The sequence below is a fragment of the Mastigoproctus giganteus genome, chromosome 8, assembly GCF_048544385.1.
Source record: "Mastigoproctus giganteus isolate SK-2022 chromosome 8, ASM4854438v1, whole genome shotgun sequence".
NCBI classification, from domain to species: domain Eukaryota; kingdom Metazoa; phylum Arthropoda; class Arachnida; order Uropygi; family Thelyphonidae; genus Mastigoproctus; species Mastigoproctus giganteus.
This window is the reverse complement of record NC_143582.1, coordinates 47772230-47799216: the sequence shown is the minus strand read 5'-3', so window position 1 is coordinate 47799216 and position 26987 is coordinate 47772230. Positions and strand designations below refer to the sequence as shown.

The window sequence follows — 26987 nt, the reverse complement described above, 5'->3', positions numbered from 1 at the left end:
AGAAGATTGAGTAAAGGACATGAACTGAGAAAAATAGTTGTAATTAGAAAGGAGGGGTTATGTTTTTAATCGACTCATTTTTGTTTAGTGAAAAAAAGTTATGTTTTTATGCGACTTCGGGAGGGATTCAAGCAAAAACCGGTCTTTGGCCACGATCTACTGTACCACGGTCTTTGGTACCGAATGCTAAAGTTTTACCATAATATATATTTATATAATAAATTTTATATAAGAATTACGGTATACTGTATATGTGGTTTTATTATAATTAAACAAGAGTTTTGATGAGATCTCTGTACTTGACGTTGTTGGGTTTCTTGAGTAACGCCCTTGTTATTTGTTTAACAATCCATAGTCCCACAAAGTCAGCAGCTTCCGCGTCGGGAACCATGGGTTAAAGTAATTAGTTAAGCACTCTGCAGGCTGCGCAAAAAACATCCGTAGGCCTCCAATATCTGATCAGTAAACTAGAGTACTGTATAGGAAGTTTTGCTTTAGCCAGCGAATTAGTTAACAGAGTAAGTTGGTTGCATGGGGTAGTTGCTGTTGGAGGTTTTGGGGAAATTCAAAGGCCAGCTGGAATAGTACCTGTGGAAAGAGGAAGATAGGTGGGTTTTTCTCCCTCCCATCATGACTAGTACGATGCAAGAAAGCTAACTTCGTTGCATCAGCCAATTAATACGAATACTAATAATTTAAACTGATATTATAAAAGAATATTAATATACATTTCATTTATCTTTCTTTTCTATACATTAAAATAATTTTCTTCCTGATGATATTTATTCAGCCAATGGGAGAAGAGGTATGCGGGTTGTAATACGTAACAAATACAAAAATACGTAACAGAAGCTTGTTTTACTGTGGTAAAACAAGCTTTTCTTAAAGCGTGGTCACGCGCTATGTTTATCTAACACGACCACGCGGTTCTATTCTCGATTTCCATATGTAACGTATTTATTTAAATAAACTAAATGCAACAAGGCATAATATTTTAAGATTTTATATCTATATGATATCGGTGTAGATACACTATAGACAACTCTTAAAGAAAAACTAACGATCGTAGTGTGAAAGGCACCGCCCGATGAAAAGCCAACTAGCTTTGAAACGGTCCTTCTGAGTGGTTGGCGCCCAGCGAGAACAAATAACAATAGTCTTCTCTATTAGTGAAGCGTTACTTATTTGGGGTAGTGAAATACATGGTAACTCATTGTGAAGGATGAGCAGAATATGAGATACAAATGAAATTATGCCTTTCACACTACGACCGTTGCCGACCGGGCTAGCCGAGTGGGTAAAGTACATGCCCGGCAACCCAAGGTCGCCGGTTCGATTCCCGCCTCGGGCTTGGATCAAAGTACAGTACTGCAAAAACCTTGGGAGGTGCAATATGGCCATAGAAGCCGATGCGCCAACAACTACCAAATCAAAAAAAAAAAAAAAAAAAAAAAAACTACGACCGTAGTTTTTTTTAAAGCGTTGTCTGTGGTATAACTACACTGATATTATATAGATATCGTAACGAATTTCTGTATTCATAGCTAAGGAAGAGACACACAGTGTCGAAAGCTTCTGTAAATATTTTACTTTATTTTATCAAAAGGAGCGAGCGCCCCTAGTTTTTTATTAAATTAATTAAATATTTAGTTAGTTAAAAATTAAATTTCCTTAAATAATTAATATAAATAAAAATTAAGAAAAGCAAAGACAGATTTTGTGATATTTAGTGGCCAAAAAGCCTAATTCCGCTTGTAGTTATCTGTGTTGCTGAGCAAGCAGAATTTTGAAAAATAATTTGTACAGATTTGTACCACTGACTTCTTAACAATAATTAATCAGACCTCGACAGATTTGTTCAAGATCTAATCGCCAATGTCAAAAGTTAGTCATCAACTTGTGGGGGGGGTGAACGTCGCACTAAGTGGGGAAAAAAAAAAGGTGTTTGCCTTCATTGTTAGCGTTAAATTCATATAATGCCAATTTTCCAAAACCAGCTAATATAAATCAACCTCGCAATATGTGAGAATCAAAGTAAAATTAAAACTCTGAAACTTAAAAGCTTTTAAATTTCCTTGTGATTAACTATCTATTCTGTATTATATATATAATTTTTTTTTTTAGCTATTACCAGTGTACTGAAGTAACACGAATCGAAAAAGCACGAGATATTAAAACAGCTTATTACCTAGGAGAGGTTTCGAAAAATATTTGTATTCACTCAGAAGTAATTGTGATAGAAGGTTGAAATAAATACCATCTATTACATCTTTTTTTTCTTCCCCATAGTCACTAGACAAAATGGATATTTTGACTAGTGACTTTATGCAGCAATATTTCAAACCCACATTTGTACGCAGGCACACCTCACTGCAATCATTCGAGGAATGTGCAGGTGCATTGTCGTGGATGTGTGTATGTATGAGGATATGGCCTTTTTTGGCCCCTAGACGTTAACCTAAGTCCATCTAATTTTGTCTGTAATATTCAAACTGGAATTAACATGTTAATCCTGTTTATGTTGTATCCAGGCCACCTAGTCTTGGAACGGACACCACGTGCCCGTTCCAAGGAACGTGGAGTGCATGGGTCTACTACCACTGTGCGGGTGCTAACAGCACAAAATCTCGCACTCAATGGTAGAGGTGCTAGACCATTGGGTGCCCGCAGTCCCGCTTCGAGAGTATCTACTCCTGGAAGCCTGCGAAAAAAATAATTAATTAATTAAATAAAATAAAAAAAAATTCAAACTGGCACGAGCAAATTCCCACACCAGCTGCCAGCAAAAGAAACAAAAAAAAAAAAAAAAAATTCAAGTGAGTTTGTTACCGATAGTGTACAAAGACTGCAGAACAAGTTCACAGTCGGTGCACAGTACCGGAAAAAAAATAATAATAATACTAATAATAAAATAAATAAACAGATAAAAAAAAAGTGTGCGTGTAGGGGGCGAGTATATATATAAAAATAAAAAAAAAAAGCTCGCATCATCGTGAAGTAGGGGTACAGCTTTCTCCGTCTGTTTTTTTTTTTTTTCTTTTATAGCAGACGTAGCTTTATGAGGAGGTAGAAATAATAATAAAAAAAATTTTCTGTTTATACTCCGGGACAACCAAATGATCAGAGGAGTTTACAAGATACACAGAATACAAGAAACAGCACCGTATTCAGCAGTCACTGGCTTGAACCCCGGTCATTCAAGGCACGTGTACTTATGCACTCGCGCGCCTGACCACTAGGCTACGGCGGCCTTTCTATATCGCATCACACAGCCCCTTTGAAGGTAACTGTTATTATTACACCATGATAGTCCCAAAAAAAAAAAAAAATAAATAAATAAAACATACAGCACCACCTTGCCAGCACTTTGGTAGACTGTCTTTCTAGGGGGGTAGTGATTCTACATGCTTCCATTGTTTTGACAATTGTTTAGTTTCGGGATCATAATGATGGATCCAAGTTTCATCCATAGTGACTATCCTTGAAAAAAACTCCTCTTGCTTCTCCTAGCACATAGACAACATTTCATGCGCATATTGTGGTAAGGGGTCAGGAGTTTGGGAACCTATCTAGTAGAGACTTTACTCATGTGCAACTGTCGATGGATGATGTTCTCCACAGACCCTACACTAATTTGGAGCTCTGCAGCTAATTCTTTGACCCTAATACGGCAACCTTCCAGGATTAATTACTCAATTTTTGCAACACTATTTTCTGTTACAGCAGTGCTGGGCGTGCTAAGATTTCTAGATCATGCACCGATGTTCCTTCACATCTGAATTGTTTTTGCCAATGTGCAATAACACTCTAACCTCGGTAGTCTTCTCCATAAACAGCGGCTATTTCTTCGTGGATTGTTTTGTGTGTTTTACCTTGCAGAAAGAGGAACCGAATCAGTGATCTGTATTCCACTCTATCCATTGTGACACTTCACGTCATTCTGCGCTGCAAAGAAAAAAATAAATAAATAAAACGAAATAATAAAATAAAATGAATTGTCAGATCGAAACCAAAATTAGTGTGGTTGCATCAGAGATGATTTCAAGGTATCAAATAAAAAGAAAAAAAAAAAAAACACTTCTTTCAGTCACTACATATAGGTAAATACAAATCTTTTTTGAATCCCCCCCCCACTAATCTGTGACGTTAAATTACCAAGACACTCGGGGATTCCCTCATCGAGTTACAATAACCGACTTAAGCAATCGTGCATTGGAACAAAGCTCCATAAGATAAACAATATGTATGTTTTTATAAATTTTTATTTTATTATTATTATCATCATCAGTTTATTTCTCTTAGGAGAATACCCGGTTACAGCCACAGGCTATGGGGTGATCATACATATACAACTATGTTACAAAATGTAATACAATTATAAAATACATGATATCTGATTTATAAGTACATTTTATCTGGAATATAAAATATTTGAGTTATTAATTACTCGCAAAGGCTTTTACTACTTAACTACTGTAAACTGGTAAGAACATAATACCGTGACAATTGAAGCATGCCGTCTGCTTAAACACACACACAAGTGGGAGTTTCACCATATTTACATAAACACAAATATTTACAGCCAAACAACGTACAGCATATGAAACAACATGACAACAGGAATGACTGCGATACAGTAAAATAAAAATTTGAAAGTTCAGTTTTCCAGCAGTCGTCTTCTTTGTGTGGGGATTAGAGTGGGGTAGGTAGGACAATCCTGATACCTATTTCTTGATGAGGTCGGGTATCCTAAAGCCCAGTCGCGCGTGCCTGGCCGAACAAGGTGCTGAAACTGTATCCTTACATCTGTATTTGCAAGTAAGAGTTTCTGAGAACTTCCTTTCTGTAGGATTTGCAATTCCAGAGCTTTTCAGGATTGATATTGAGGTTGTTGAATAGCTGGATGGTGTTTGCTGGAAAGAATCTTCCGAGGCTATCCAACTGCGTAAATGCCACTTTGAGTTGCGGTTCCTTATCTGCAACTCGTCTTGGTTTTTCGCCGGGTATTATTATCCACTCTCGGGCTTTCGGTGTCTGTTTGTATTTTCTGAATACAAACAAATTTTCTGTTTGTATCCACACAAGATCAGAAAATTCTCAAAGTAGAGAGAATATAAGATCATTGTACCGTATTTAGTAGCAGGCGTGAACTATGGACACAAAGCGCGTGCACTTTTGTACCCTTTGACTTGAGCACTAGGTAATACCTTCGATTATTTATCTTTACCCTGACTAGTTGAAAAAAGGATAAAGTTTTCTGTATCGATGTTAAATACAAATCTAATTACCAAATGCACCCCAGGTAATTTTAATTTAATTTTTGCACTGTTCTAACGAAAGCCGGATATGATTGAGTTTGGTTATCATTCTTTGTCAGCTTCCTTCGACCAGTAAGATTCCGTAAAATAATGCTGTCGATAGTTTGTGTCTGTATAAGAGCCCAACATAATTGTGCCTTTGCCGAAAGTCGCGCCAGTTCTTGGAAGGTATGCAGATCACAACAAAGAATTGGCAGTTCATCCTCACCAACGCGTTAGACTTACCTGTAAAATACAGGTTGCAGTGACAACCGTATTTTTTGAGCTATGACAATAATAATAAATCAGATTCATGAGAAAAGTTACATCACACACAAGTGTACGAGAGTACATCCACGCGTTGTCATTTCGTAATACCTTCGCACTACTCGTTCGTTAAGTATTTTATACTGAAATGTAGAGATTCTTAAAAATGTCATTCCCCCAACACTTACAACGTGCTCTCTCCTTACCCTCCTCCTAGTATCCGAAGGGTTGGGCCTTCTCAGTATCTAGATAATCGACCAGTTTGTGCTCTTAGCTAGTGAGTTATTTGAGCTAGTCATTAACCTTTTTGAGCTCTCGAAGAAATTCCGGAACTAGAACATCGGTGAATGAATTCTTTAACTTGACCTCGTCGTTCGATCAGCAACTCTTTTAGTGCGAGCAATAACCGCGTGACCATTACTCTCGCTCTTTACGGTAACTGCACTTGCGGAAACTACCTTCAATATAGAGGGTAAACCGTGGTGTAACGTTAAATTGAGTTCAGATGAACGCAGTCGGGGACGCCAGAGAGAAATTTTAGGTCAAACACAGACGCTGGGCTCCAATTTTACTAAGGGAGATGAGGAAATTAGGATGAAAGGAAAGTAAATAGTGCGATGTGCGAATAAAAGTGATGGTTTGTCCTGAAAACCCCCTCTGCTAGTTGGGACTATTCCATTCTCATTTTTTTCAAGTTGGGGTGATAGCTATCTTAAGCTTTGCAACTACATCGGTACTTAAACCGGACCGAAATGCTTTTACTCCTGATAAGTTAACTTCTAAAATTAAGTTCAATGCATCTGGGCTGTTTAAACGTCATAAAAAAATGTTTTTCAAATGTTCAGATAGCCACGACCGTTCCAATGTTAGAAACAATGAAGACTATTGTATGTTTGCATTCGCTGGATAAAGTTTTAAAACAAATACGTTTAATCTTATTTTTGTTTACAGATTAGCGTTTCAGTGTTTATATTTTCCAGTTCAAGCACTAGTATCATGTGAAGAAAGAATTATCCCGAAGTGATCACAATAAGCGGTGTCAACCGCTTATTGTGATCACTTCGGGAGACAGCTTAATTGCAAACAATAATCGATGAAACATGAATGCAGATGTTTACCATTGTTTATTGATGCTGAATGAAAATGCGTACATAAAAAAATTAAAATGGACAGAAAGAAAGCACCAAAAGCAATATAAAATACTTTCATTTTATTGTCCATTATTTCTTCGAGAATGGCATCAATAAAAACGAAACTGCCATGTTTCTAGAAATCCAGCCCACGTGGGCAGCATAGTTGTTATAATCACCGCCCTCCTCAAACGGGGTTCGAATCCCGTCAATAACGCAAAGAATTTTTATGGGCCTTTTCACAGCGTGGTTGAGTTAGTCGGTCTCAGGCTAGAGAAAGTTTGTTTTTCTCTTGGAAACTCAGATTTTTCTTCCAGCAAACTGACCACAGATCACACGCAACTCACAATATATTATATACGGCGTAATCAGTGGTGTAGCTACCATGTAGGCAGGCAATGCAATTGCTTCCGGGCCCTGGCGTCTTTGCAATTTTCATTAAGTAGGGGCCCGAACATGTTCTTTGCCTCTGGGCCCGAAAAAGGGTAGCTACTCTACTGGGTGCAATGTGGCCAAAGTTGCTAATGCAACTAAAACCCCTATAACCAGCCAACTCTGTAACAACCAACTTAAAAAATATTAAAATCAAGAATTAGAAAAAGGATACTGTTCTACTGTAAGACAATCACATTAGTTGCAGTAGTATAAATACTTCCTTTCATGGAGTAATGATATCGACAATCATACAAGTTGTACGAAACAACAGTAACTCCATGCGTAACATTGAGCTCAAGAACAAATGGGAATATTACTTAATCACTTCCATTGCACATGCATAAACCGTGGTAAAGCAAAAAAGGGTAATATAAACCTACACTATGCTGCCACTTTATTAGGTACACCTACCTAGTAGCGCGTTGAGCCTCCTTTAGCCTTCAAAACAGCCTGAATTCGTCTAGGCATGGATTAAACAAGATGCTGAAAACGCCTGCAGTGAACAGCCCTTTCCAGCTCACTCCAAAGATGTTCAATAGGATTGAGATCCGTAGAATGAGCGGGCCCCTGCAGCAAAGAAAAGTCACTGTCATGTTCCCGTAACCATTCCATAGTGATTCGGGCTTTGTGCACCGGCGCATTATCCTGCTGGAAGTAACCATCTGACTGAGGATAAACTGTCAACATAAACGGATGCACTTGGTCAGCAACAATGTTCAGGTACGATGTGGCATTCAGATGTGAATCTATGGGTATCAATGGACCCGTGTGCCAAGAAAACATTCTCCACACCATAACACTGCCCAGGGCCGCTGCGACCCTATATGCTGCCAGTAAAGTAAGCGAAATCAAATTTGCCGCCCCAAAATATTTGGATTAAAAAACAAAAAACGCGTAAATAATTATTATTAATTTATTGAAAAAGAAAAGAATTACAACATATCTCACATATAATATAATCAAACAAATATAAAAATCATTAAATTCAAAATCACTGTAAATCGTACCCACAATAATAAAATAAAAGGAAAATTATAATGCTAAAAAAGTATACAAATTTATGTTTCCTTGCTTTAAGATGTGCGAATTTATTAATTATTTAATTTATGTTTATTTGTTCCAAAATATCATTTTCTATTGAAATTATTGACAAATTAGTGATTCGTTGTTGAGACATCGTCGATCGTAAATAATTTTTGATTAATTTTAATTTTGAAAAACACCGTTCACCTGAGGCAACTGAAACTGGTAAAGTTAGAAAAATTCGTAATGCATCTGCTATACATTTGGAAAAGTATCTGTAAAATCATTTTTAATATAAATTTGAAGTACTCTAAGTTCTTCAGATAATGGTAAACCATCAATATCAGACTCATTACGATCAATGTCACTTAACTTAATATGTAAATCTTTGCAATGATTTAATAATAAATCGTCATCTGACCATTTTTTTTTAAATTCAAAAATGTTATAAAGCATTTTAAACATTTCTACATGTTCTTTCATATTTGTAAACGAGAAAAATATTGTGTCCATAATTTGAAAGAAAAAATTAATTTTGAAATTTTATAGCGGATCCTGAAGAGCTTCATATACTTTCATAATCGAAATGACATTTTTTTTCAATCCTTTCCTTACAGTGCTTCCTTCTGGAAACGAAGCTTCAATTGCCAATGATAGTAGCCGAATTGAGTGAGAATTGTTTGGATTGCTTCCTCTGTTCTATTTTTTTAAAATATTCGGTGATATTTTGTAGACATTAAAGAGCTTCGTATATACAGTAATACCCCGAAGTTACGCGATAGGTGGGTCCGACGAAAATCGCGTAAGTCGGGGTACAACTTTGCATATAAATACATATAAATTTTGCTTAATTGGGACCAAGGACTAACAAAAACACTAGTTTAGAAGAAAAATATTAATAAAATTGCAGTTCTTTATACATATTAATACAAAATATGTATTAAAAAACAAATGACTTACGTAAAAAAGTTATTTCGATGTCGATGGCTTCATAAAATCTAACAAATTCGTCTGACAACACAGCGCGTTCTTTTTTTCACGCAGAATTTCTTCGAAGCAAGCTAATAATTTTTTTTATTCCTTGCTTTGTAGCTATAACGCGTTCTTCGTTGGAGTCTATGTTTTCTAAAATGTTTAAGCCCTTTTCAATTTTCAACCTGTCAAGTTTGCAATTGTCATGTGCTTTTCGTCGTTGCTTCATTTAGGCCTGTAGCACGTGCAATATCACATGGTCTTTCATTTCGCTCAAAGCGTTTCACAATTTCATATTTTTTCTCATTTCATATTTTTTCTCTATCGACAGAGGCGGACTGGCCATAAGCCTTACCGGGGAAACCCCGGTGGGCCAGTGTGATTTTGGCCATAAACCATAGTATGAGGCCACTATAAATTTTCCCGGGTAAGAATTTTTGACCAGTCCGCCTCTGTTTATCGATAATTGCTTTTCTTTTTCTCTCTGAATCTGCAGTGTCTTCACCAGGACGCTTCCTTTTCACACCTTTTAAGTATTTTACTCATTTTTAGGGAATAAAGCACAATTACAAAACGAGGAGGCACGCTTGATACGCATAAACAAAGCTGCGCATGTAGCAACTGAATAAACAACACCATAAAGGCAGAGATACGCTATTAACACCTCACATTTCTAGGGGTTACTACCATAAAACAATAAAAATCCAGTTGCGTTTCTGCTAGTGAAATCTGTTATAAACTGGTAGTAAACTCGATCTAATTGCATTTGCGATTATACCGATAGCTGGAATTGTGTTGGTTTTTACGTTATTATGGTGAAATGTGTTTCCCCTTCACTGATATAAAAAACATAAAAGCAGCAAAGTTGAATTTTGTTCATCTTTCGCTCTCATTCTCCGCCGTCGCACCGTATATCGATAACATATGAAAAACGACCTTGAAGATAGTGGGCGGCAGCGTTGCCAAACGAAAAAATCAAGAACCGCGTAACTCCGAGTTCGCGTAAGTCGGGGTAGCGTAAGTCGGGGTATTACTGTATATCAGAATCCTTTTTTTTTTTCTTTTTTTTTTTTTGAGCATCTTACTTACCAGATTAATTTTATTTAAAGTATAATGCCAAATTATAATTGAACAAAGAAACTATAAGACGTTATTTTTAAGGCTACTGATTTAGAACGATTCCTTGTATCCATATCTTTATTTATTTTTTTTTTTTCGTATTCAGTGATTACAGTGCAATCATAGCAAATATTTAGCTTCTCTAGTCATTTATAGTATTTTATCTGTAATATTTTGTGAAATTATTTCAATAATTTAATTTTGTATTTGATCACCCAAATAATGCATGTTATTTTTCCATTCATATTTCTGAATGCGGTGAATATGTTCTGCCCTAGCTGAATCAAATTTAGCAATTGTTTCACTAAGTTTTAAAAAGTTACCATTGTCATTTTCATATACTGTAATTCTTTTGAAGATCACCTGAAGGCTGTACATTACCTTGATAAAAATAGTATCATATACACTATCTTATTCTGGCTGAACTACAGAACATGGTTGCGGACAAGGACGAAGAATGGAGTGATTGTTCAGCCGAGTTCTGTGATTGGCTTATTACTGGGAATGCGTAATTTACCTTATTTTGTGTTTCTGATTGCATGATTGGATGCAAATTCGCTTGATTTTAGCGTTAAATGCAAAATTATCGTGCCGTTGTTTAGTCGTCGTCGTGCTGCTCCGCTACCTTGGTTATTGCGTGTCATTCCGTTTGCAAAAGGATGGATGTAAGAGTGTAATTGAATGGTGTGTGAGTGTGAATCTGATAGCTTCAGAATACAAGTGTTTTCAGTGTGCATGTTTGATGACTGTACCAGCCGGCATGTGTGGGCTGATGAGGTCGGCTATTTTTTTTTTTTAGGTGTTTTCAAGTTGTTCTTAACGATTTGATGTTTTTTTGCAGTAATTGTGTGAGTTGTTAGTATCAGGTTCTCTTTATATTAGCAGGGTGTGGGGACAGCAGCCCCAAAACAACAAAAAAAAAAGAAAAGGAGCATTTTTGTTAATGTGCATTGCAATTCTTGTTGTTAATGCACATGAAATCGTCTAGTAATGTACAGAGGAGAAGAATCAGATCAGTGGTTGTATGTGGTGTGAATTTTGTTAGATGTTTAAAAAAAAATGCTGTTTTCCCCGTTTCATTTTCTTAATTTCTTCTAATTCTTGCTTAGTAGCACGAATTTTAGAGCCAAACTAATTGCCTGAAGACCTGAGATGTGATCGTTATTGTTTATTATTTTATTTTGTAAATTGTCAAACCATGATTAACATCATCATCACATTCAACATGCAGCCTTCAACGTGCCACCAGGGTAATAAGCCCACATGCACTTAATCCGTTCGTTATATGGAAATTTTTTTCGTTCAATGGAAATTGGTTTTTGTTATTTGGTTTTTTTTTAGGAGCATTAGCAACTAAGGCCATATTGCTCCGGTGCGGTGGTCATTCCCTGATCTTTCCGTATCCTCCGTATTTGGAGGTGACGGGCTCGAACCTCGGTCTAATCAAGAAGCGTGTGCTATGCACTGCTGCTCCTTCCCACCTGGCTACGGAGGCGCCTCTATGGAAACTACTTTAAATGTAATTACCAAGGGGAATTCAAAAAATATTGTCAAATAGAAAATTTAGCTATAAAGAAGTTCGTTCGTTAAACAGAGGTCCGACTTATATATGTAAGAATAAAAAAATTTGGCGCCCTCCTGAACTGCCGCTGTAAGCGATGCTTACCTCACCTACCCACTTCTGGCAGCCCTGACTCCCCCCCCCCACACACCACCTTGCACAGTAGTCATCAGATATGACGGGTCCATGGATTCATGTTTTCGCTAAATTCTGAGCCTTCCATCAACATGATGAACCAGGAACTTCGACTCTTCAGACCAAGCAACTGTTTTCCAATCGATAGTCTGGTGCTGGTGTTGCTGTGCCCACAGGAGGCGTGCTCTCTTGTTCTTCATTGATAACAAAGGTATGCAATATGGCTGTCGGCTGTTGTAGCCCATTCGCGACAAAGTGCGACTAGTGGTCCGTTGCGATATTTTGTTCTGCGCACCAAGGTTGTATTCTGACGTGATGTGTGACATTGTAGCTCGTCTGTTTGCTTGCACAATTCTAGCCATCCTCCTCTGACCTCTCTGATCAACAAGTGATTTTCTTCCACAGGAGTGCTGTTGAGAGGATGTTTTCTGTTTGTTGCACCATTCTCGATACACCCTTGAAACTGTGGTGCGTGAAAAGTTCAGAGATGCTTTGTCCAGCACGTCTTGCACCTACTACCATGCCACGTTCGAAGTCCATTAGATCACTGCCTTTCCCCATTCTTGCTATGGTTTATACACTTAACTGATACTAGAAAGGTTGTTCTGCTGCATTTATATCCACAAGTGTGGTCATGTGACTTCAACATTGTGGGACAAACCATTTGTGTGCACAGCAGGGGTGTACCTAATAAAGTGGCAGCACAGTGTACATGCTGATTACAATAAAAGTTTTTTTTTTTTTTTTTTCTATGTACTTGTGTACATCTGATCAGGACTTCATAAAAGAAAATGTAAAAGTAAAAGTTTCTTCGAAAAGAAAAAGTTTATCTTATTATTTTTTAATTTCTCCAAAAAAAGCCTCCAAAAGATCTTATTTTTATAATAGAAATGCATTAAACTTTAAGAATAATTGACATATTTTAATTATTTTAAGTGGCTACGTGTAGGGCTGCCAACTCTTTGGGTTTATTGTCTAATCTCCAGGCTTAAACAATAATTTTCCAGATTTCATTTATAAGAAAAACAATTCGGTCATGTTAGAGCCACTTAAGAATTATCTCGTCTTAACGTGTTATGTCCATAAATTGTTTTATTCCCTGGTTGGTTTGTCTGTTTTATCAGACAAAATATCCGAGTTTTGGGGGACATAAACCTTCCTGTCTTTGCCTGAGACCAAATAACTCAGCTACACAGTGAAAAAAAAAAAAGAAGTTCCTCTCATTATTAACACGATTTGACCTTGGCCATTTCCACCTGGTGTGAGGAGGAGGATTATAATTATAACCACAGCAGTAATTCCAGACTAATATACCAACTGTGTGGTACTATATTTAGGGTAATGGTAAATGTGTAGTGAGATATGAAGTTTTCCTAGCAATGCAGATAGGCTAGCTGCCAGGACAATTTATGGGAGTTTTTGTCAATGATATGCAGGAATTTTGCTACCAGAGATAAGGATGTGATTATCCTATTGTACAAGGCAGTGGTTAGGCCACATCTTGAATACTGCTTACAGATCTGGAGGCCTCATTTTAAGACTGATGTATATCTGCTGCAACAGGTGCAAAAAAGGGCAATGAGATTCCAGGCCTAGACTCCCTCTGCACATCTATCCTGTAGCCATCCTTCCTCAATTGGAATTTATGCCCACTCACACAAGAAGAATACCATCAGCACTAAGCTTGCTCCCCCCCCCCCATTCAAAGCCTTAAACACCTCATTCAGATCAACTCACAGGTGCCTATTCACCAGATGATGAAATTTGCAGAACTGAACCTTTCTGAGTCTAGGAAAGTTTATCACCCACAATTCACAGCCAGCAATTAATCGCTAGCAGTTTACCGCTGCGTCAGTTTATCACATAAACAATTTATAGCCTACAAATGATCACTAGCATATTTTATCACCAGGCAATACATATAATTTATATAAATTTATTGGTCATTTTAAATTGAAAATAAGATTTTTCTATAGGTGTTATTTAAGAATTAAGTGCAGCTAAAAATGGAAGTTATATGCTAGGTATAGATTTCCTAGAAATATATACCATTGCAGGTGTTTAATTTAATTGCTTGTTATTTTCCAAAATTGGAATTAGGTAAGTACCTACTTAACACTTTAACTTAAGTAGCATGTTTTAGGGGAGGGGGGTAGGGCGTGCTGATTAAGGAGGTACTTATATGTTTATAATCTCTTACAATCACAACATTTTCTTGTTTTGAGTTTATTTTTCATCCTTTTGAGTTTGTGAGCGCATCATGTCGGTGGAATTTTTGAAATCAGAAAACGGAAAACCGAAATTGTGCTTTAGTGGACATTTGTTTTTTAAAGACAGGCAAAATGAAACAAAAATTCATTGGAAGTGTCAAAATTACCGAAAAACCAAATATGCCGCTCGAGTTACTATGGTAGATAACACCGTCATTAAAACATGGAAGGAGCACAATCATTGTGGAGACGCAGCAGAACTTCTTGATACCGTTTGAACTTATGCAGAAACAACAAATAATACGCCTCATAGTATTATTTCAAATGTTTCGAGAACCTGTAGCCAAGCAGCATGCATATGTATGCATTCGTGGCTTATGTGAATTTTGCTTGAAAAGTATTTCAAAATTCAAATGTATTTGCCATCCTTCAACAATCCGCCCAATTCACGGATTCCATATAGTGCCTTAAACTGTCAAAGTCCTCTCTTCTGAACTTAAAACCCTTGTCTTTACCTTTAACTACTGCAACATCTTTCAACTGATGATTATATGATCACTTCAAGACAATGGTTCCTGTACTTTAAGCCTCGTGATGTTATCTGGTTCATTAGTAATGAAGAGGTCATGAATATTCGTGAAGAGAAAGTAACCTAGTACTTTTTATAACGTGCTGATACAAGTAATAATCAACAAGTTTAATTAGAAAGATTTTTCCCCCAAGGTGAGTTGCCCTCCCACTTATTACAATCAATCTGGGGCAGATTAAAGTCACCCATAATAACACATTCATGCTTGCTTGCCCATTCCATCTGCATATAAAGACTCTTCATATTCTTCACAACCTTCTGGTCTGTAGATTACTCCCACTCTCATTGTTCCTTTGCTTCCAACTAACTTGCACCACTCAGATTCTATGCTGGCAGACATAACTTCAGACTCAGCAAAAGCTCTTTTCGCACTCAGGCTGCTTTTGATAAGAAAAAGCCCCCCTCCACCTTCCCTATATTTCCTAAACACGTTATATATACCATAGTGGAACTCATCATCCCCAATTTATGGGTGGCACCATGTTTCTGTTAGCATTATTATATCAGCATTATTTGTTCTAACCAGTTCAGATTCAGCCATTTTATTGACAACACTCCTGACATTACTGTAGACATAGTTAAGAGTAAGTAATTTTCTATAGTTTACTATCCTGATAAATCCCTTGAAGTTATTTAGGTTTGTATCCGAAGCTTTATCTTCTCCCTCATTTGAAACATTGCTGCCCTCAGAATATCTTATCAACATTTGCTGTTGTGGCAACAAACAGGAATTCATGAGGAGAGTGCAAGTATTATTTTGACTTTTATCATCAGATAAATGCAGACCTAAATGTCCCTTCTCCTCCCTACCCTAGCATTTCCCTTGAACCCTTAGGGCATCCTCAGTTATACTGGAAAAAATGCTTGCACCACCTTTCTTCAAATGAATACCACCTGTACAAAACAGATTCCTTCTACCTGCAAATGTTGGCCATGCTGATAAAAATTTCCTCCAGAGCCTTGCAGATTCCTTCAAGTATTGAATTAATCCACAAAGCTTTCAGCATATAATCACTCTTATTCTGTATGGCCAGAATTGCAGACATATACACATTCTGACCTAACTAGCTGTCTTTTATCAGCATAGTCCTATATTTATCCAATAGATGGTCAGGTTGTGTACATTTAATATTATTAGTGCTGACATGAATAATAATTCTCTCTTCACCTCCCTTAAAATCTGATGATTTGCCAGGATCATCAATTGTTGATCCTGGCAAAAACACTGGTTCTGGACCACCTATCTTTATTGCAAGAACTGTTACATGTTTCCCTGACAGTATAATTTGTCATTAAAATTATATTACCTTTGACCAGAGCAGTCTGCACTTGACTATTCTTTTCTGGGTGCAATCAGTGGGTGCATCACTTGGCAGGTCAAGACATACTCGAGTCCCCAATTAGTCCCCAGTTACATTTGTTTCTAGGGCAAGCACTCGTTTGTTCAGTGACCCAAATTCTTCTCGTAACACACCAAGTTGTAATTTGAGATAGGTACACTCCTTACATCAGCTGCAAAGAAAAGAATCGCCAGATTAGCTGGGTTTGTGTACTAGATCAGCCGGGTTTGTGTACTAGATCAGCCTTAGAATACATGCCACAGCCTATGCAAACTACAAAGTAGTGGCTCACTCCAGAAATGCCCACAGATATTTTCATCTGAATCCCAATGTCCCTGGACTTTGTATTATAAGTGGATCTTGTAGCAACCATAATTTAAGTAAAATTTTGAACTTTACAAAGATTACAAAATTTAGTACTTTATTTATGTGTATATTTATTCTATTTTATTTCTTTTTACTTATATATATTTTAATGCTTTTACATCTGTGTTAGTACTTTATTTATATATACATTTAGTTTAATAAAGTTTAACTTAAACCAGTCTGTCGGTTGTTTCTAGAAGTTATATAATGACATGAAGCCTGGTGCTCAAGGCCTGTTTTGTAATGATTACAATCATTATTTTTTATGGTGACTAGCTGCACCAACAGTGTAAACCAAATGCACTAAGTCAGCGGCACCCAAACTTATTTCACTCGCGACCCCCTTTATTAAATATAAAACTGATGTGACCCCTCAATGTAAACCCCGAGGTAGGATGACCAGATTTTTAGAGAAGAAAAATGTCATTTTATAAATTATGTAGTAATAAAAATTTTATTCGACTATTGAGAAAGGAATAAAAAAATTGTTTCCATTTTAATTTACATATTAAAATAATTATTTAGTATTTTAATTGAATGCAGAAAAAACAACAAATCAAATTCTTATTCTTCAATTAAGATTACAAAACAATAAAAAATGAAAAATTACAAAACAAAACCATTAATGAGAAGGATGAGCCTGGATAACTGGTAATATTTGGTGCAGTGTTTGAAATTACTAATCTCGTGTCATCTTCTGGATCAAGTCCGGAATGCTTTTTTGTTTTTATAGTTGTTAATTTTGAGAAATCAACCTCACATAAATATGTAGACCCAAAAGGTAGCAATGTTTGTATCGCCACTTTCGATAATTCTGGATACTCATCTTGAAGAGAAAGCCAAAATTTTTCCCAAGTAGTCTTGAAAAGAGCACATAATGCTCTGTCATACGAGAAGTAGATAAGATCTTCCTTTTGTTGCATGGTAATTTCGAGATATGAAGAAATATCAAAAGCAAAGGGATCACGAATCCAATACAACTTTTTTTTTTCTGGAGAAACATTAAATCATTTGGAAAAATTCTTAATTAGTATTGTTAGGGGTGGCAATGACATCCCTTAAATTGTAAAATGTCAATATTATAACAATGAATTTGAGCGCAATAGCGCTCAAATTCAGTTTTCCAAAGATCACGCTTCCCTTTGGAAGAGTTTTTTTTTTTATATTATCACTGGGTAATTTAAGTCTTCAAGGACTTCCCTGTCCTTGAAGACTTGAATTTAAATCATTAAGTTTTTAAAAAATACCAGCAAGGGAACTAAGTTTTCCAAGCCATTTTTAATTTGTAAACAGTTGAGCAAGGTTCTGATTTTTATCCAATAAAAACAATAAAACTTTGTTTGGGGTCAAAAAGAGCTTCTGCTTTTTTTTTTTTTTAATAACGTTGATCACATTTATCGCAACTTTCAAAACTTCGTGCAAATTAGTTTGCATTTCCTTTGCTACTAATGCTTCCTTATGTGTAATGCAATGATTCAAAACTATATTTGGAGCAATTTCTTCTACTTTGCCTTTTAAACCTTTATTTTATCCCGTTAATGCACTCGCACCATCAGTACAAATTGCAAAGCCGTTGTTCCACGTTAGATTATGTTTGAAAGGAAATATAACATGAAAAATCTTCTCACCTGTCGTTCTTCTTTCCAAAACTTTGCAAAATAGAAAATTCTCTAAAATATCTCTCTCGTAGCATTATCTCACATATACAATAAGTTGAGCAAGGTTTTAAATATCTGTGAATTCATCTGACTGCATTGCAAAAATTGGACTTTCTCTCAATCGATTTAATATACTGAATTTTATTTTGTCTGCTATAACTGTAATACACTGCGAGACTGTCTCTGGCTAGAGGAATGGGATTTAAATCGTTGCTCTATACATAATTGAAATCATTTTTATAGCAGCAGGGAGAACAAGAGATTCAGCAATAGTATGCGATTTCAAATTTTTTCGTATGATTATTAGCTACAGGGTGCAAGCAAGCCTGAGGCTTATGCTGCACCAGCCAAAAAAAAAAAAAAAAATATATATATATATATATATATAATTCCCGAGTTACCCTGAGAGAGAGAGTCAAAAGTAGAAGGGAATCTCCAAGAAAGAGAAGATGGCAGAGTGCTCACTGCCATTAGCCCTGAGTGTGCCAAGCCCATACTCACCAGATGTGAGTATTAAATATAAAACTTCCAACGATGCTCTTAAAGCTTTACAAGGAACTGCCACATGTTTCTTCATGAAATATTTCAGACCTTGTATGCCGTTGGAGTGTCTTCTGAAAAGGATTCAGTATTTTTTATTATCTCTGAATGTTTTGTATGTAAGTGTCTTTTTTAATTTAATAGGTTTCATGCTTTCGTTAGCCAGTTTTTCATATCATATTACGCACAAAAGACGTTGCTCATCATCATCAACAACACTAAGTAAAGCTGTACTTCATAAATATTCTTCTTGATATTTTCTATTCTTTTTCATTCTTTTTGATTTGGAATATGATGGCTGTGTACCAGAAATTGGTGGTTGCACTACACTTGAAATAACGTTAGTGTCCAAATTTTCACGTTACATTTCTTACCTTTTCAGCTTCTGAAGTATCTGTAGCAATATTATTGTCATCACTCCTCGACCTTTTTGTTCTGATTACCCAATTGTCCATGGTAAAATATATATTTTTTTCTTCTTAAAAACAACGATAATATAAAAAGTAGCAGAAGAATGAAAAACACATCCAAGTTGATGTGAAAACACCGAATTGCGAAGCAGAATAAAGTGTGCGTGCAACAGACTTGTTATTTACTGCTACCGCATATTCACACCTTTGGCCTTTAGGCAATTTCAGAAATTTTTGCAGTAGGAAGCACAAATTAAAAGCTAAAGGGATTATGGTTCAGCAATTGAGTAGTACTTTTCAGTACTGAGAAGTCACACTAGTCAGCTGCTTTCTGTGTCCATAGTCTAGTGAGCAAATTAAGGCGTATTATCCACAGGGCCAATAAGTAAGAAAGCCACCTGCATCACGCATGAAACCACCATAAAAAATAGTGGCAATAGGGTTCATTCGTATCTCAGACTTTGTTTGAGTAGTAAGGTCTATACCTACAGTATTGAAAAGGTAATTTTAACAACAGGTTTTTTAGCTTTTATGTACACAATAACTAATTTTATTTAAAAATTTCTGCGACCCCTCTGGGGATCGCATCCCATAGTTTGCATACCACTGCACTAAGTGATACTCATTCCATGTACTAAGAAAAAAATAAAATAAATAAGGGGAACTAGGGTTGGTCCCATATTTTTTTAACAAACTATCGCTCTGATTTTTACCAAGGCATCAAAAAGCAGTCTATTGCATTACTAGAGGAAAATGAGAGACATCTGACTCCAACAGGATGGGGGCAACCTGCCATACCATATGCTCAACCTCTGAAATGTTGCAAGAGTATGATTCTAATACCTTGGGGGGGGGACCAAATCACACCATAAGGGCTTTGGCTATCTAGGTCTCATGATTTAACATCTGAGACTTCTTTTTATGTGGGTTATTAAAGCAGAAAGCTTATGAGAGCTATCTATGAAACATTCAGCACCTCAAAGCGAGCATTGAAAATACAAGTCAAGAGTGTACCAGCTCTTGACGTATTTTTGTTGATTTGCTCACAGTATGATCAAAAGAGTGAATTTATGCGTTGCTAACAATGGAGGACACTTCCAGTATTGTTTTTAAACTATTATTTGTTAATTAATCTGATAATAAATTGTATTTTCCATTGATCATTTGTGGGTTTTCTTTCAAAATGGACACCCTGTATATACTGGATGAATAAGGTAAGCACATAGAAAAATAATGAATGGTTTAACATATAACATACTGCACTTGGAAATAAAACTGTATTCCTGGATTAGTTTTTTTTTTTTTTTTTATTTAAGTAAGCTCAAAGCTAATTAGAGATGAACAAGATTTAAGGTGATTGCTGTTGGTCTGAATTTCATATTGGTGCTTCATCTGGTTAGTTAGTTAGTTAGTTATTTGGTTTTTAGGAGCATTAGCAACTAGGGCCATATTGCTCTGGGATATGCGGTGGTCATTCCCTGACCTTTCCGCATCCTCCGTGTTTGGTGGTGATGGGCTCGAACCCTGGTCTAATCAAGAAGCGTGTGCTACGCACTGCTGCTCCTTCCCACCTGGCTACGGAGGTGCCTAACATCTGGATTTTGCTCAAGTATAGATATTCATCTCAGACAGTTAGAGTAAATATGACTAATGATAAAAACATTACCTTAAATATGCTAGCCATCTGACAATAAATACTGTTTACATTTTTTCTTTTTATTTATATATTCTAGCACTCAAAAACTGGATCTTTTGCTTCAAACAACTATTCTTAAAGTTGGAGGTATTAAGAACAGCAAAAGTATGTTGTTTTATTTGTAATGTTCACAGATGTGTTAATTTAGTCTGCATTCTTAATATCAAGTGTCTTGATATATTTCATTGATATATATACACTTATATTTCTACATATATTTTTCACGTATCTAAAATAAATTGTTTCTTAATTGCATAACTAATCCTGATTTAGACTTCCCACTCATCACTTAAAAAAACAGCCAGCATTTCATCCTTTATTTAGTGATGCTACTCTTAAGTAGTGTAACTTTTCTGTTTTATAGATTTGTGATTTCAGTTGGGTTTTCTACACAGTGTACTTTCAGGTGGCATCACAAGTAATTTGATAATTCTAATACTGATCTGCAGATATCATTTGTTTATAGCTGTATAGCAATTTTGAAAAGCCAACAGCATATGGATTGTTTTAGCTTTATTTCTGCTATACTTCATATAATGTACAAGGCGAATTTTTTATTCACCTGAAGAATGTAAAATTATATTTAGAAACAGAAATTAACATGAACTATATTTAGCCTCATGTTCATGCCTCATGTTCATTGTGCCTTCCATATCTATCAGTAATGTGTTAAATTAAAAGTATGAAGTTTTGAAGAACATGTTCCTACATTTCCTGTGACACAGAACAACTGCTTTTAATCACTTTCACATTCAATCACTCTTCTGTGCAGGAATGGTTTGAGGATTTTCTTGAAATGCTCTGTCATTGAGAGAACCCCAGAGATACAAAATCGCAGGTTTAAATCAGACGACACTGGAGGCTGTGCCAGTACTTTGCCATACAACTCAACATAATGGTTATAAACCACCCTGTTGTCAAATATTTTACCCAAAAACCCCTGGATGAATCTTGCAGTATGGAGAGTGTTTACTGCCATTAACTAAAGGGAAGGGTTTCTTATTCCATAAGGAAAAGGGAAGGCGAGATAAAGGGAAGGGCTTTTGCTCCCATTTAGCATTTTCTGTGGGTGCCCACAGAAAATGCTAAATGGGAAACATTCAAGGAAGTAATTGTAGAAGCTACTAGGCTTTTCAAACCAACTAAAAAATACCATTTCAGGCTTAGACCTAAACGAATGCCAGATGAACTGATGAGACTTGTGGGTGAGAAAAAAAATGCATGGAATGAAGATAAATTATCTAGTGATACAGAAGCCATGGTAGATATAAACTAGTCTGTAATCAAGTCACAAAGGAGGTTAGGCAAGCTAAGCCAGATGGCAAGAAGTCACTCGAAAAGAATGTGAAGAAATAACACAGCAAAGACTTCTTTACTCATATTAACAGTAGACTGAAGGGGTTGAATCACATTAGTCCACTTGACGACATTGATAATCCTGACCAAGTTGCTGGAAAACTAAATAGGTATTTTTCAGCTACATTCATACATGAGGAATTCTTTAGGGAAGGGGATACCAGAAGTATCCCCTTCCCTAAAGAATCAAACTCTAAATTTCTCTTCAATTTTCTGAGAGGAAAATGGAAGAGAAATTTGCAAAGTTAAACATAGAAAAGGCTTCTGGGGTGGATGGGATCTATCCAATTATACTAAGAGAGGCAGCAAAGGGGGTAAACAAACTCTTAACCATAATTATGAGAGCAGCTTTGCATTCAGGCGAGGTCCCTATGAACTGGAGGTGTGCAAATGTATCCCAAATTTACAAAGGGTAGATCAAAGAGTGACATGGATAATTACAGACCTGTTAGCTTAACTTCTGTTAAGAGGAAAATAATGGAGTCTCTGGTTAAAGCAGGATCGCCTAGGCAGTAATCAAATTATATTGGAATTACAACATGGATTTTTAAGGGGAAATCTTGTCTGACCAATCTGATTGGATATAATTGCAGTAACAAAGGAACTGGATGCAAACAATTATTTTGATATCATATACTTGGATTTTAGGAAAGCTTTTGATACAGTTTCACAAAAAATAATGCTGTACAAATTGGAGAAGTGTGGCATTAAGGGAAAGTTACTACTCTGGAGGAAGGGATGGTTGAGTGGGAGAAGACAGAGAGTGGTTATTAATGGACACATGGAGTGTTGTTAGTAATGTTAGTGGAGCCCCCTAGGGTTCAGTGCTTGGCTCATTGTTGTTTTCTATATTCATTACTGATGTTGATGCATATATATCAGATGATACAAAGGTTGGCAGGGTGGTTAACAACAGTTATTAGGGTGAGCTATTGCAACAAGATCTAGGAAAATTGGGTCGATGGGCTGAGAAATGGCAGTCAAAGTTTAACATTGATAAATGTAAGCTACTACATACGAGTAGCAGTAACCCTAGATTAGCATACCAACTGTGTGTTACTTTGCTCAGGGCAGTGGAAAATGAAAGACCTGGGGTAATTCTGCAGTCAGATATGAAGTTCTCTGAGTATTGCACACCGATTACCAGGCCAGCTCGTGTAGTTTTGTCTATGATATACAGGAACTTTAATAGGGGACAAGAAAGTCATTATCCCATTGTGTAAAGTAATAGTTAGGCTGCATCTTGAGTACTGCATACAGATCTGGAGGCATGATTTTAGGAAGGATGTAGATCTGCTGGAATGGGTGCAGAGAAGGGCAGTGAGACTGGTGAGGGGTGCTGTTACCAAGAAAGGCTTCAGTTCTGCAAATTGCAGCACCTGGAGACTAGGCATATGTGAGATGATCTGATCAAGGTTTTTAAGGATTTGAATGGATTGAGCAAGCTCAATGCTGATTGTATTCTTTCTCTTGCTCAGACTACACACAAGAGCACATAAATTCAAATTGAGGAAGGATGGTTGCAGAACAGAAGTGAGGAGGTTTACCTTCAGCAAGTGGGTGCTTGACTGTAGGAATAACCTTCATCTGGTGTTGTGGAGATGGGTAGTTTGAATAAATTCAAGGAAGAGGTAGAAAAATTTTTGGCGTAGGTGGACAAGTGCTGTGGAAAGGGTTTTTTTTTTTTTTGACGATGCTTGAGAAGTATTATTTTCAAGTGTTCAGGAACATACTGCTGTATTCACACTGAATTTTCAAGTCAGAAAATAAGTTTGCATGCGACATATTATAGTGTACAGTAGATAAATGTTATTTTTATCCATACTTGAGTGCAGGAGAAAAAAAAAAAAAGTGGGAATACTGATTAAATTATATTACAAGTAGAATTACAATATTTGTACTTTACTACTTTGTAAGCAGTATTACAGTAGACTGTCAAAATAATGACACATTCGAAATAACGGCACAAGATCGGATGTTTAAATACAGCACAGATGTCTTGCAGTGGCGGAAAAAAGAAAACTTCGAGTCACATGATTACTTTTTTGTTTAAATCCACCATTTTAAAAGTGAATTCTGTACTGATGTCATTGATTATAGTGCTGTTTTACATTTAATTTAAATTAAAAACCCCTCACTATGGCTCCTAAAGTTAATAAAGAGAAGAGAAGAAAAGAAGAATAATTAAGAACATTAAAGCTTAGTGACAAGCTTGATATAATAATAGAAAATAGAACAGGCTTAAGTAGGAGTGTATTAATGGCAGAATATAACATTAGATCGTCACCATGTTTATGTTTTTTATGTGCAGTTAATAAAATTGCATTCTTAATCTCTATTTCTTATTTAGCCTCATTATTTCTGCATTAAATATATTTAAAATAAAACTTTCTAGATTACAGAAAAATCAAAATAACGGCATCTTGAATCCCTGAAGGTGCTGTTATTCTGAAAGTCTACTGTAATTATATTTACCTAGTCATACTGAAAACTTTACCATTTTGGTGAGACTGCATTTAGAATACTGTGTTCCCAGCTTGAAGGCTGCATTTAATGCAATTCATCTGAAGGCTCCTCGTGTGGATGCTCCTTTGCTGTTCGTACTGCAAAGGGGCATCCATGGGAAGAGACTACAAAAGTATGGGTTAGATATCTGACTGAGGTCTATGATGTCATCTCAGTATCTGACTGAAGTGTATGATGCATGTGGAGGGGAGAGAAAATTGAATGATGGTGTAATTTTCACATTGGAACGGGACACAAAAACTATTAATGAAGTATAGACTTTAGGAAGTTTACAGTTGATCAGTGTGCTGCCACTCACTGGAATAAAGTGTCTTCCTAGGTGGCTGAGGTTGACAAGCTGAGATACAGGTTGTATAAGGTTTTTTTTTTTTTTTTTTTTTTTAAATGTATCAAGAGTCTAGCTTCCTTGCATATTTTTGTCTTTACTAATACCAGTTAATCAATTTGAGCCTATCTTACATGGTAATACTATGTATTTCCATGTAAGATAGAAGAAGGTTCCAAAATTGCATGTTTTGAATAGCCAATATTATATAACTGAAAAATTAAATAAATAAAATAATAAATAAATAAAAAAAAAAAAAATATATATATATATATATAGAATATGGAAAATACTAGATTAAGGGAAAAAAAAAAAAAAAAGAAAAGGAAAACAGGTTAAGTTCATATTAAAAGGAAAGGTATGTGTGCCCTCAACTATAAACAAAACAGAAGCCTAACTAAAAAATAAATAAATAAAAATTAATAATAATAAAATAGCAAATATTACCAAAATAATTATAGCTAATATTCATATAAGGATACATTAAATGGTACGTTATCAGGATCTAGCACTATTCAGTACATGCACATAATAGTCAGCAAGAGCTATCTGTTTCTGACTGATACCTGTCATTAATAATAGGACCTAATAGTATGCCAAAAGGCCTGAGTTAGAAATATGTAATAAAAAAAAAGTAATAATTTATCAAAATTTAGGAGCATACTGGCAGAATAACAACTAACTCAAGACATAGCAGACTAACCAAATACACTGATGAGCCAAAACAGCCCGTACCCAGTGAGGCATGGACGCTACAAGATTTCTAAATGTCTTGTGATATCTGGTATCAACACGTAACCAGCAGATCCTTTAACTCCTGTAAGGTCTATGGTTGAGATGCCGCAGATCAGAGTTGCTGTTCCAACACAAACCACAGATGCTTGATGGGATTGATGTCTGGGGAATTTGCAGGCCAGGGCAATACCCAGAAGTCTTCCTCATGTTCTGCAAACTAGTCTCGAACAATCCGGGAGGTGTGGCATGCCGCATTATCCTGCTGAAAGACGGCACCACCAGAGGGGAAGACCATTGCCATGAAAGGATGTACCGGGTCAGCAATGATGTTTAGGTATAGGTATGTTGAGGAAAGCTTAATGGCTCCTGGGATTTCTCTCATCTCCGCGTATGTTCTATGTATCGAGTGACAGTACCCTGTCAAATCCAGATATTTTAAAAGTGTATGGATCATGTGATATGTAGTGTGTTGTGACCATTGTTCATCCAGTTTGTTAGCCACTGAGCCCCAGGTGGGACCCAACGTTACTATACCCAGCCATGGGGAGGCCGACCGGGTGTACCATTAAGACAAATCTACTCTGGCAGCTTCTGCCACCTACTTTTCTGAGATTTCAGTGGCTAGGACCTAAGAAGTAAAAGATGAATGAGGTCTATTCTGCCAATAACTTTAGAAATTTCTCTATGTGCTGGAAATATCAAATTTTTGAGGCCTAATAGGTCGGGCAAGAATTTTGGTGTTATTTAAATTTGGATGTGTGGGGCAGATGCAGTGTGAAGTGAAAGAAGGATAGCGAGACTGAAGGCTGGGGGGAAGGAAGTAAGGGGTCGATAGAGTAGATGGTCCCTGCTATGATGTTTAGGTTTGTGGACATGTGTTTTTGTAAAGGTGGTAAATGCCAGAATGCCCGGCACATGGATGACTAGACCCAGGGTATCCCAGCAGAATATTGCCCAAAGCATGACACTGCCGCTCCCACCGGCTTGTTTTCATCCCACGGTGCATCCAGGCACCATCACTTCCCCAGGTAAACGATGCACACATACCCAGCTGCCCACATGGTGCAACAGGAAATGTGATTCATCGGACCAGACTACCTTCTTCCAATCACTCAAGGTCCAGTTTCGATGCTCGCATGCCCATTGTAGGTGCTGTCGCCACTGAATAGTGGTTAGCTTGGGCCCTCGGAGTGGTCTGCAGCTACACAGCCCTGTTTTCGGAACGGTTCAATGTATTGTGTGTTGTGACACATTACTCCCATCACCAGCATTCCAATTACTGGTGAGTTGTGCCACA

The 26987-nt window shown here is 36.6% G+C and overlaps 1 protein-coding gene across 1 annotated transcript in view; it reads left to right on the top strand.

The window, feature by feature from the left end:
* The window catches only part of LOC150081515 (uncharacterized), a 66350-nt gene that overhangs the window by 5771 nt on the left and 33592 nt on the right, over positions 1 to 26987 (top strand). The window contains exon 2 of the mRNA XM_090380230.1: positions 20786 to 20853. Coding sequence (XP_090236356.1) covers positions 20786 to 20853 — 68 coding nt within the window. The remainder of the gene's footprint in view (positions 1 to 20785; positions 20854 to 26987) is intronic.